We start from the raw sequence: 12339 nt of genomic DNA, 5'->3' as shown, positions 1-12339 counted from the left end.
GGAGTCTGAAAATGCTAATTTAGATATGCAGTAGAAGTGTTATTCAAGAAATCTTGAAAATAAAAGGAAAGTAAATCCTCATCATCACAAGAACTAGAAATCAGTCACAAGGACTAAAGCACAGGTCATGCATCAGGGAAGAGAGAGGCAGGGTCATTTCCCCGGGCGGTAGCAGTGAAGCGTGCAGAGCAGTAGCTACTACAGACCGCTACTTTTAACAACAGCTTAACAAACTTAGTAACAAGTCAGCCTCACAAACTGGGAGGTGCAGAAGCAAACAAGAACCCCTTTTACTGAACATATTTTATCTTTCCATTACTTTGCTTCCTTATTATAATAACTGTTTTAAAGTGAACGATTCTTTATCCCTAACCTTTGTCTAAGGAAAATACCAACTCCGAGTAGTCTGACATGCTGACAGAGGCTTTCCATACCCATAAGAGGGGAAAGTCTAGTATAGTGGTATTAGATGACTCTCGTAGAGCACAATACTCTGTACCCGCACAGAGCAGTTTCACCTGGGACAGATCGTAAGATGATAAAATGAGGGTCGCTATGGAAAAGTTATTTCATGCTAGCTAGAAAAGTTTTTGTATAGCACAGGAGCAGAGAAAAATACTGAATTCCTCAAAACTGAAGCAAGTTTGCAAGATAACAGTGACACTGACAGATTTTACACTACACTGTTAAGATTAATAATATAGGTGGTATTGCATAAGTGCAATTAGGTGAATGGTCGCACTAGAGAATAACTCGGCACTGCTCTGCTTTTCAGTGATGGACAGCTTGTCGCATGCCTTCGGGCAGGCGCCGATCTGCCCAGGGCAGACCCAGTCAGAGCATCTCCCACCAGCTGCCATACCAAGTAACACCCTCACGCAGCCACCAAAGTGGTCAGAGGGAGCTGCCCCGAATGTGGCTGGGCACAGGAGGAAGAACTGAGGTGGGGGCAGTCTTTTAAAAAACCTGGGCACAGAAAGCAGACTTCTACAGAGCACTTCTTCTGTTTCCATGCTAACATTTACGTTTTCTTCGCAAATAAAAAGATTACCAGAAGTTCAATGGCAACTGTCTATTGACAGCTTTGCATTTTAAACCTGTGTCAGGGAAATAAAGTTCTAACCATGTCCTCTCATCTACAAATATTGTAAACAATGCCGGTGTCACTGATGAACGAAAGACGGCCTTCCCTGTTCCTAATGAAGAGGCCAGATCATTGGAGAAAAGTTTACTCCCCAACTCTGTAGGACTCAGTGCATAAACTTAGGGCATTCCTTCAACTTTCCTGAGCTTTGTTCCCTTCCCAGCCCTATTTTTGGGACAGCTGACATTACTGCTGCTACACAAGGGATCTCAGGACTAACACACAACTGAGAATTAACACACTAGTGTTTGTAAACATTCACTACAATCTTCTGCTGAAAGAAACTGTAGAAATATAAACCACTATTAGAAGTTTGCCCTAAACAGACTGCCAAGACAAATCCAAATATTTCCATTGAGAGAGACAAACTAAAACATCTCTTCTACTAGACCCACAAGTGCAAAGGCCTTAGCTAGACAACTGACCCAGCGAAGGAGAGACAGTTTATATCCTGATGTTCTCCAATTTGTTAAGCACCACCTCCTCAGCATGAAAGGGAGAAAAGGATATCAAAGCGGTAGAAAAAAATTCATTTGGAAAATACAGGTCAGTTCCTCCAGATCTCTGCTGGCTTTTCTTCCTTATCCTCTTGTCTGGTTCTGACCAAAATCCCTTTATGAACCTAGCAATTTGTTTCCAAAGTGGTCTCTGAAAATAAAGACATATTTACACCAAAAAGGAAAACCTCATACAGTGACTTCTGTTTCTTCCACTTACAGGCCATTTGGGGAATATATAAATGCACAGGAAATGAAATTTGTAAAATATCAGAGGTTTTTTTTTTTTTTTTCCAAACCACCTAAAAATATGCTGTAAATCTTAAGTACAATAGCTTTCTAGCTAATAAAGCAACATACTATTGACCTGGAGACACACTGACAGCGATCAGGCAGAAAGTTGTTTCCCACATTTTGCAAGTGCTGCTTCTCTTTTTCAGTCACCTGTAAATATCATTCAGTCAAACAGATGCCCCCTGGAAATTACATCTCCTCAGCAATAGCTGTTTTATCTCTGTCTACTTGATCTATGGAGGAGAAAAACTGATTCCCAAAAATGTCATGAATAAAAATGACTAGTAAGAGCTACATCATTGTTACATGAAAAAGTGATGCCCATAACAGTAAAGTCAATGAAAGCAGGAATATATTTTAAAGTAAAAAAAACAAGGGAGATGAAGTCCATATCTATATTTTCCATCAGTGCTGTGTTTCATCTTTACAACAGACAGGACATAAAGCTACACTACACATCTTTGTTCTGCTCTTATACTATGCTATTATCCTGGAAAATCAGGAGCCTTTAAATATGAACAATAGTTTAAGTAGAGCTCATAAAAGAGAAAGTCATTGCAGGAAGAAGATTAAAACTAAGATTCCTCTACCACAGTCAGCTGTAGGATTTTATTTTGTCCTAATTCCAGTCAAAAGATTTTGGGGGCTTTTTGGGTTGTTTGGGGTTTTTGGTGCACATTCTTTAGCACATCACTTCAGCACAACTACAAGACAACATTTCAACCACTTCCACTAAAAACTTCAACAAAAGAGATATTCCAGTGAAACATACTGATTTAATCGGATCAATATTTTCCAGTATTATAAGATTTTTGACCAGCCCATCAAGAAAGCCAAAAACTAGTAGGTTAGGGAAAACACACTTTCCTGTCACTCATTACCACAGTAAATCAGTGCCTCACTTCGTTTATTAAAGACCATCTCCACAAAAGAACCTACTACGTTTATCATTTCATAACCTACCTAGAGCAGTCAAGCCAAAACAGTGCCAGGAAGGAAATATCACTAATATTACTGTTTCCTGTACTTGAATGTCAAAATACTAGTTCTTACCTGCTCAGTTACCTGCTCATGAGGCTTGAGCACCACACCAGCACTTGGTGAGCTCGCAACGGCTGGCTGGGGAGCTGCAGCTTACTGGGACCCACTTGCCGAAGCAAACACATAGAGTCCAGTCCTCATCCAGGGAAGGCTCTGTGCAGTGGTCACTGCTGCCCAATTATATTCTAGGTAGCCGATACCTTTCAACCACACTGATTTGTTGTCTCTCTTCTTTCCATCGTCTTTCTCCTCCTTCTATCTCAGTCCCAAAGATCCTTATCAACTTACCCTATGCAATTCACTGTTTCATATAACTTTTTTACCACATAGTTTAGAATTCATCTCCTACAGTATAATTTCTCTTCACCGGATAGTTTTTTGTTTTTTTTTTTAATATCCCAATTAACTTTTGCTAATCCTATAGTGTTTATCTATTCTGTTCTCCTCCTCTGCCTCATGAGAATAAACAGGAAATGTATTTTTATAGAGAAATGCAGTATGGCCCATGAAAAAGACACAATAATAGACATGGTGCTGAACAAAAAAGTGGGTGTTTCCAGGATGGCAGTAAGTAACCATTACCTCAGGACACAGCAGACCACCACGAATTGGTTCAGAGCATCGTGAAATCTGGATTCCACTTCCCAATGCTGCCAAAACCCTATTAGGCATTAATAAATGTGTTCATGCCACAGTGGATCTTTGGAGAACTTCCAGAGGAAAGGCAAGCTGAGCCACCTTCCCCAGCCCGTGGCACTTGCAGGAATTAAGAGATTCAAATCTGTGCCCTCTTCAGGGCAGAGACTGAAAGCCTGTCTTTCTCCTCTTTTCCACTTTTAGACTTGAAAAATCATCCCCTCAAAACCATCACGTTTTTCCCCAAGGTCAGTTGCAACTTTAATTAATCCATGAGCCTGTTTTCAAACTTTTATTTTTGAGAAAAAAAAAAATCTGTATTTTTCTGATAAAAGTATTTTGTCCAAAAAAAAAAAAAAAAAAAAAACAAGCAAACAAACAAACAAAACTATACAGCTCTGTCTTCGAGCAAACAATGTTTCAAAGATCTCCAAAGCAAACTAAACTCTAAAGAGTTGTGACCCAAGTGAAAGGGTCACTTCTGAAGCATTTTACCAGGCTGAATTTATAATAAAATTAGGTGTTTTTTTTTAAAAAAAAAAAAAAAATCCTTCTTGTAGACCATTTCAGAAGGCATAATGATGATCCAGCATTTCATTTCCAAGCTCTCACTTCATGAATACTAACAAAGGTGCTTTGGCAAAGCACATGACACATCAACCAAAGGAACTACTTGTATCATCACACCACCTTTTTCTTACTTCCCATGTATGACTATAAAGCATTTCAGAGAAGCTTTGATAAATTGGTCCCTACCAGAAAAATTAGTTAGCAAATCTCTAATCTTCAAAGTGTCAAATCCACAGCAGTTATCTCAAGTAACAGTTTATTTCCCCAGGCAATATGCCAAAAGGGTTTTCAGCACTCATGTGCAATATTCCAAAGGTTCCTATATCCTCTACATCAGACCTGTCTTCATGTTACTTTTCACACATTGCCAGGATATTTCAGAAGCCCACAGATTTTCCAAAGCTTTATACTTCTCTATAGCAAGGAACTCCTTTATGCATTGACAGCCTGGCAGGAAAACAATATACTTTACGGATATTCAGCTTGATGATGAGTTCAGGCTCAAGAGCGAACTCTTTCCCTAGCCTGTGCGGTGAGATGTGTTGGCCAAAAGGGGACAGTGCGCTGATCTACGCACTTTCAGAGGCCATCATTTGTCACTCTAAAAATCAAGATGCCAAAGCAAATGAGTAGCTTGCACACTTTATCACCTCTGCCAGCACATACAAGCTCCTTGCATTTTGCTTCCCACAGACTGTGTGTGCTATACTACATGGCTTCCTAAAACATCCCCAAACCCAGAGTTGTCACCTCCTCTTCCCTCCCACACAAGGTAGGTCCAGCCTTATTCTCTAGAACTAGAAACTTCCTTAGAAGCGTTCACAATATTTCAGGCTCATCTGAGCTACAGTAGTGCTAAAAAACAGAGCACAGCAAAAATAAGGTTTCCACCTTCACATCCCAGTCTGAACCACAGGCTATTGAGAAATGAGGAATTTAAGCTCCAGCCTTGGAAATTCTTCCTTGAAAGAAGCCTAGAACAGGTTCAGGTTTGAATTTAAAGCAAGTTTCCATCCACACTAGCATTTACTTCTCAAGTTGCAGTACACTTCTGAAGCAAATTCCCCCAGGTGTCCCCACTTAGCACCTGCGAGTCTGGTTTGCAGACCAGTTTTGGTGCACCTGAACTGAATCCCTTTCAGAGGAAACTAATGCAGAAGTTCCCATCCAGATGCATAGCAAATGTACTCCAGCTACCAGTAGGTTCAAAGTACTGACTTCAAGACATCCACGTGATAGAGATGTTCAGTCTAGGTCACTGGGAGGGGGGAACACTTATCAAAATTAAACCCCAAGAGGCCTCAGCATCAACTCCTTTGACCTGCCAATCCTCTCTTCCAAAAAAACAGATTACATCCATAGACTTAACCTGATACTTTCTGAGACTTATATCAGTAAGATAACACATAGGCCCACTGAGTTTCTTAATGCACACATTCATATACAAATGCTCTAGCTCAGTTCTAATGAGTCCAAAGTTAGCCCAGAACCCCAGCAAAAGGTCACAGTCACTTACCAGGCCATTGCAAGCGCTGATTGCGGCTGTCCCGCTCCCAGAATCCGGCTGCAATACTGTGCCAACGAAATGGCAAGGAACTCCGGAGTGAGCTGCGATCTTCGCACTAGCGTGGTTGCCGCGTCTCCTTTCTACTATGTAGTTAGGGGAAAGAAATCCCATGTGGACAGTCAAGTTAAAAAACAGATCCTTCTCCTCATGGTTAATTTTATAATATACCACATTTTCCTTTTTGCTGAGGTCTCTCTTCTTCCTTGCGTTTGAGATGTGATGGCGTAAATTAAAAGAAAGAAAATGCCCACTCGCATCTACTCTTGCTGGATCAACCACGTGGTATTCTTGCAATGTCTTGAAAAAGTGCTCTGAGAGGAGGGGAGGGAAAAAAAAAAGAAGCAAAGCTGGGGTAAGTTCTAGCCTTGTCAGAGTTCACACGGTTTAAAGGGAAACTTGTGAGTGAGAGAGATTCACCACACCATCCTACTGGCACAGTGGTGGGGCAGTACGCAGACTGCTGTACAACAGATTACAACACTCTCTTTAAAAGATAAACATTCTTCTTCCCAAATATTTTGTCACCTTTCAAATAAAGCAGTGACTCTCGCCTCCCTGCATTCCCATTCCTGCTACAAACCCGGTCTGTCTTTGGTCCCCAATACCCTAGGCTAGGTTCTGATCAAGGAGATGATCCCCCAAAAACTGACCGCCTGAAGAAAGAAGCGGAGCCTTATAAAAACACATAGGAGAGCAAGGAAAAACAACATTACTGGTTGGCATGGCAGGCAATAGCTATAGAACAATTGGTAGCATCCAGCTTTAGCAGATATTGCAGCAAGGAGAGGATTTTAAAGAAGGATTTGAACAAGAAGAGTGAAGTAACTGTACCATTCTGTATAAGAAGCTCCCATTAGGATAAGATCAGATACCTTATCACTTACCAGCATCTAGCAGGGGAAGAAATCATAATCTAGCAAGGGAAAAAAGCATCACTGGTGTTGTCACTTACTAAGATATCAAACAAAAAACACTTTTTCCTGATTTTTTTTTAAGTCAGCATAAAACTCAAAAGCTCCAAGCAAGCTCCAAGCAAATAAGATAAATCCACATAAATCACACTTCCTGAGAGCTCATTCCCTACAAACCTGATATTCAATTGGCATGTTTGACTTCAGCCCAACAAATTATAGTCTGAACCTTTTTCATCGAAAGGAAATTGTGAGGATACAGGTCATTACAGTCTGTCCTTCCCCAGGGCTGTTCTTCCTTCCCAAAGTCCCAGCCACTTACTCATGAAGTGGTTACACCTCATTCATTAACTAAGTTGGTTAATGAAGCAATGAACCTGCTCCAGGAACTTCCAGAACAATTTGTCCCTCCCTGGAGCTGGTGAAACAATCCTTTCTCTGGGGAAGTTTCACTCCTCACTAACTATACATTCAAAGCCACACGGGTTAAATCACGCCCAAACAGGCACATGTCTCAACTCATCGCCTCTGGGAAGGGGCGTAGCTCCTTCGTGCCCATCAGCTGCAGTACGAGACACAGGTGCTCCTATTTCCTAAGGCCATGGACAGCTGAGACACATGCACTGAAATACTCCCAATCTAAAAAATTTCCTAGCACATATAGAAAATGACATAAGCAACTTGGCCTTGTCTCAGTGGCACCTTTATCCCAGAAGCAAGCTTGCTGCACTCACACACAACAGGTTTGTATGCAAACCTTCCCAGCAGTCTACAGCGACTGTGTGCCTTCACAGGAGAAGCCACAGCAGTGGGCCTTCAGACCACCACAGCTGCAGCAGACCTCCACACCTACTGCTAATTCAGAGACACAGCCCTATCCTGCCTTTTCCTTCGTAAGCACAGTGGGGACTGGGATGTTGGGAACTCAGGCTGCACCTTCCTGCCTGCCGTTCACAGACCCTGATGATAGCCAGCTGCCTGACAATTCAGCACCTGGAGGTGCACAGAGGGTGGCCCTCACCCTCTGGAGAGAAGCAAACAGTGGGGATGAGAGGAGGAAGACCCCAAAAATATGGCTGACCTGCAGAAGCTAAAATTTTAAGGCTTTGGGAATTTTCCTCCATATCCCACGTTGTGCTAGCAAAGATGGGGTTAGCAAGAACCCTGCAAGACCAGGCCCTCCATCTCCCTGTCTCGCAGCACAATTCATGCAACGCCCAAATTAAAACCCTGAAGGGCAACTTCTTTGTTTGCTGTCACTGTATGATTTGATCCTGCTTTACGTCTTGAGCTTAACTTTTTGTGGCTAAACTGATAAGCTCCACGCAAGACTTGTGGTTTTGGACTTCAAACTATTCAAGAAAGTTTTTTATTTCACCACTACACTTATTATTATGTGGAGATTAAGGCAAGTTACACATCGTCAGTTGTAAGAAAAAACTTCCTACGCATCTGCTGTTAACAGGATTATCAAAAGGAGAGAAGTTTAACTTCTCCCACCCACACTTTAAATACTCATTTCTGAATGCCAGTAACTGGAGAAGGGAATTATGCTGGAATATAATGGACTGTAATACAACTGCAGAAATTAATTCTTAAAAACTCTGCAAAAGACCAGGGGGAATAAGATAACAATACAACAAAGTTTAACAAGATGAGGCTAAAGATATTTCCGCAAATAATCAGTATCAGTGTTGTCTAGACTGTTGCATAGAGTTTAGCAAAGGCAACTCTGTCAATATTAAAACAACTTAGTAAGATCCATGTTAAGCCTAACATAATTTGATCTTTCCAGCTGCAGAAGAGATAGACTAAAAGACAGGAGGCATAATTTGGATGATATCCCACTGCTTTTCTAGGAAAGAAAAACAGTCATCAAACCCTTAAAAGGGAGAAGCAAGAAGAACTTAATACATGCAATCTACAATGTACAAGGGTAGTATTCTTCAACACTGACTCCTTCAAGTTTTCTAAAGTACTAATTAGTTCATATTTAAACACTTTGGGTTCCCATAAAACTTATCATTTCTCTTGTTCCACAACCCTTAATGCTTTGTGTGCCAGCAAAAATTAAATGTAACGAATCTATCCTGATGCCCTTGACAAGCCTCAGGGCTGACATGTCACATTTACCATAACATGCACTGCTGTACATCCTTACAACATAAGGAGGCAATTCAGTATCAGTAAGTATTTGGAAAGGAGCAGTTGATGTCTGATCAGCACTTAAACTAATTAGAACAGCAAATGGAAAGGAGATATGAATTAAGAAAAATGTCAATAGCAATGATAATACTATTGCAAATGGATTTTTAACATAATCTTTAAACACCACCATAGATGCCCTTTTTGAAAAGGCCCACCATCTTTTGTGTTGTGTAGGCATTTCCTTGGAGTTGGACCTTAACCACACGCAAGAAGGACAGACTGAAGATAAGCGATGGAGTAGAAGACAAACAACAAGGAGGAGCTATGACACTTCTTTGCTGAAGTGGCTGAAGTTTATCCTACTCCTCTGACAACTTTGGCTCACCTCTCCATTCTTCTGAACAGTATTACTACGCAGAGATAGTGTTTGGATCTAAAGTCAGTAGACAGGGCAGAGGTGAGCTAGGGCCTGTTCTTCCAGATCTCCCCATGCAAGTATCCCCAGCAGCAGCTCTGTTCTTCTCCTTGGCCATTTACAGCCCTCTCCAACACAAGGAAGTCCCAAGCAGAGCATGCCGGGGCACTGCTTACCAGTGCAGGCCAGGAAAAGGAAGACTTTCCTGGGAGACTTATGTAACACCCATTCTGAGAATCTTTGTCCTTCCACAACTGCAGCCTGAACACTGGCATCAGCATCGTGAGCAGGACCAAAGCAGCAAATTAAGCAGAGTACGTTCAGGGCAGTGCTTTGCCTTGGAATAACAGTGCTTGCACTGGCCCTTCTGGGCACACGAGGCTAGCGAGGTTCAGGAGCAAAGAGCAGCCCCTTAGGGCTTACTTCAGGAACCTAAGAATTGCTTAAGTTGTTTGAGAAGCTTTCCCTGCAGACCCTCCTAACTCTGTATCATGACAGACATCTGATAAAACTGAACACCACTGCTGCCTGTTCTGCTTCTGTGTGGATTCTGTACACAAAACTAATAAATTAAAGAGAAAGACATTCATGGTCTGTCACACGTACTAGGAAATGCAAAATTTCTTTTAGACAGAAAACACGTGTTTTCTCTGCAGACAAAGTTCCTTTAAATGAAACAATGCCAAATGATGGTGTCACATCTTCAAGTCTCCTACATCTGCCTCTCAGACCCTCTGGCTTCTCTTCAAATGGGTTCTTGGGACAGCAAATAGCAATGCTTATCTCCGGAGGAAGCGTGCTCCTGAGCCAGAAGAAGGCTCCGTTCCCAGGGCTTCCAGCTCCTCAGCACCTCCAAGCTGAGGGGATCCATCCTAGAGAGCAGTCACTCAAACAAGCCTCGAACCTGTAGCAAGACTATCCTTAACTGCTCGATCAGCCGCACTCATTGCAGATGCTGAGGGAACATAACACTTAAGAGTCACTTCAGCTATGCAAGACACATGTTTTAGTCCTGACGGTTGCAGACTTCATACTTATCAGTACATTCAACCTGCCTTCTTACTGTTGCAAAAAAAGTGAGCCAAGTTTTGAACTGTTCCTTTATGCAAAGCTTTCTGCAGACTCTTGGAAAACCCTAGCTTTGATGCCTAGAAAGTGAAATTAATTCTGCATCTGTTTCTGGACGCCTGGCACACAAACAGTGAATACTTGCTGGTGCAGCTATCCCTGTCCTGCTCCTCTCACAGCCACACAAGCGCAACAGCTCTTTTCGCTCGCTTTATGGGGAGCCACTAGAAACTAACTTCGGGATAACTGCTCGCTCTTCAGGCAGCTGATTTAACCATTTTACCTTCTCATGAGCCCCGAGGTGCCCAGGGGATGTTTCACCTATGCTCAAGCCATCCCTTTGACAGCACCGCAGCTGATTAGACCTGGAAGGTCTTCAGCAAAGTTTCCCCCTGTGCTTCCAGGCTTTCCACCAGCAGGCAGAGCCTCCACCTGGTCACAACTTTTCTCGGGCGCTGCTTTTCTGATTTCCCTTAAATAGGCAGCAGTACCAAATCCGTCGGACGTCCAGCCGGTGGGAAGCGCTGGAGGAGAGTGAAGCCGCCTGAGGGAGCAGCCGATACGCGGGAGGCTCCGCCGAGGACCGCGGCCCCCGCGCGGGGCTGCTCTCCCGCAGACGCGGCCGGGCGCGGGGGCAGCGCTGCGCGTTACCGCCCGCCCAGCAGCGGCGCGGTCGCAGCCGCCAGCAGGGAGCGCGGCGCCCCGCCGCGGCCCCGCACCCGCTCCGCGCCCGCGGGTCTTCCGCGCCGAAGGGGGGGGAAAAGGGGGGGGGGGGGACTGACCTTGCCGCTCGTCGGGGAAGACCCGGCGGCCCGGCGGGGGGCCGCTGCCCCCGCACAGCGCCAGGACGTGGAGGCAGAGGGAGACGCCCGCCGCCCAGCTCCGCGCCGCGCACGGCATGGTGCGGGCGCGGGGCGGCGGGCCGGCGCCGACGACGACGCCGCCTCAGCCGGGCCGCGGCATGGCGGGGCGGCCTCGCGGCGCCTCTCCCCCACACGGGCTGCGCGGCGCCGTCCCGGTGTCCGGTTTCTGCCGGGGGAGGAAGGAGGGCCGGGGGCAGGGCGCCGCTCCCCGCCCCGGAGCCGCCGGGGTTAACGCCGCCGCCCGCGCCGCGCCGCCCCGAACCGCCGCGGACCGGCCGCGCTGGGGGCAGCCCACGGCGGGGGCTCCGCGGCCCCTCCGCGGCGGCCCGAGCCCGGGCCGGGGGGGGTTCGGGCGGGGCCCTGAGGCGGCCGCGGAGGCTGGCGAGGCGCCGGGCGCTTCACGTGTTTTCGGCGGCCGTTGGCCGTGGCGGGGCGGCGCCCGCGGGCGAGGCCGAGGCCCGGGGGAGCCCCGCGGCCGTTGGGGCGGCCCGGCCCGGCTGGGGGCTCCCGGCCCGATCCCCGCGGCTGGTCCGAGCCGCGCCGGAGCCGCTGCGGCGTTTAACCGCGTATTTCTGGGTTAGCGGGCGGGGATCGCCTCAGAATTTCACCTCCTGGGTCCCTCGGAGGGAAATTTCGGATCATCTCGTCACTCTCTTTTTCCTGCGCGCTCCGCGCTCCCGGCCGCGGGCCGCTGAACACCGCCAGGTCGCCGCAGGCGCTTTTGCCCGGGCGCTGCTTCGGGTAGACCCTCTGCCTAAAACCGGGGGCACCGTGCTCTTGTTAAGTCGTTATCTGGCAGTCTGTGCTTAACTGCGCTTCTTTCTCCTCTTCAGGCTCTCCCAAAGGTAAATCAGCTGTCACAGTTCAGCTGTCTGACTACGAGAAACATGAATTTCAAACTCCCCAGAATGAAACTGCAAGGAAGGGTTTGAAAATCTCACAATTTCCCAGTAAGATAGAAATGTAACTTCCCTCAGGCTTGAGACGTGGTAGAGCTCTGGAAGCAAAATATATTTACAACAGCGTAGTGATACTTGATTTGTGAGTCATGGTGGCCTCTTCCCTAGCTCATGATATGACACAGACGACGCAAAATAGGGTGATTTTGTATAACATTTGATATCCAATAACACTCGTGAAGATTTGTTTGTGCAAGGTGTTTATTTTTATAAAACTGTCTGCATA

General features: G+C 45.6%; 1 protein-coding gene across 1 annotated transcript in view; it reads right to left on the bottom strand.

The window, feature by feature from the left end:
* Positions 1 to 11585, bottom strand: part of LOC112982185 (A disintegrin and metalloproteinase with thrombospondin motifs 12) — a 175034-nt gene extending 163449 nt beyond the window's left edge. Inside the window, exons 1-2 of the mRNA XM_026098382.2 lie at positions 11074 to 11585; positions 5699 to 6060 (exon numbers count right to left, since the gene is read on the bottom strand). Of these exons, the coding sequence (XP_025954167.2) occupies positions 5699 to 6060; positions 11074 to 11191 (480 nt within the window). The 5' untranslated portion in view covers positions 11192 to 11585. The remainder of the gene's footprint in view (positions 1 to 5698; positions 6061 to 11073) is intronic.
* Positions 11586 to 12339: the final 754 nt, after the last annotated feature.

Source organism: Dromaius novaehollandiae, chromosome W (genome assembly GCF_036370855.1).
Source record: "Dromaius novaehollandiae isolate bDroNov1 chromosome W, bDroNov1.hap1, whole genome shotgun sequence".
Lineage (NCBI taxonomy): Eukaryota > Metazoa > Chordata > Aves > Casuariiformes > Dromaiidae > Dromaius > Dromaius novaehollandiae.
This window is presented reverse-complemented; position numbering and strand designations above follow the sequence as displayed.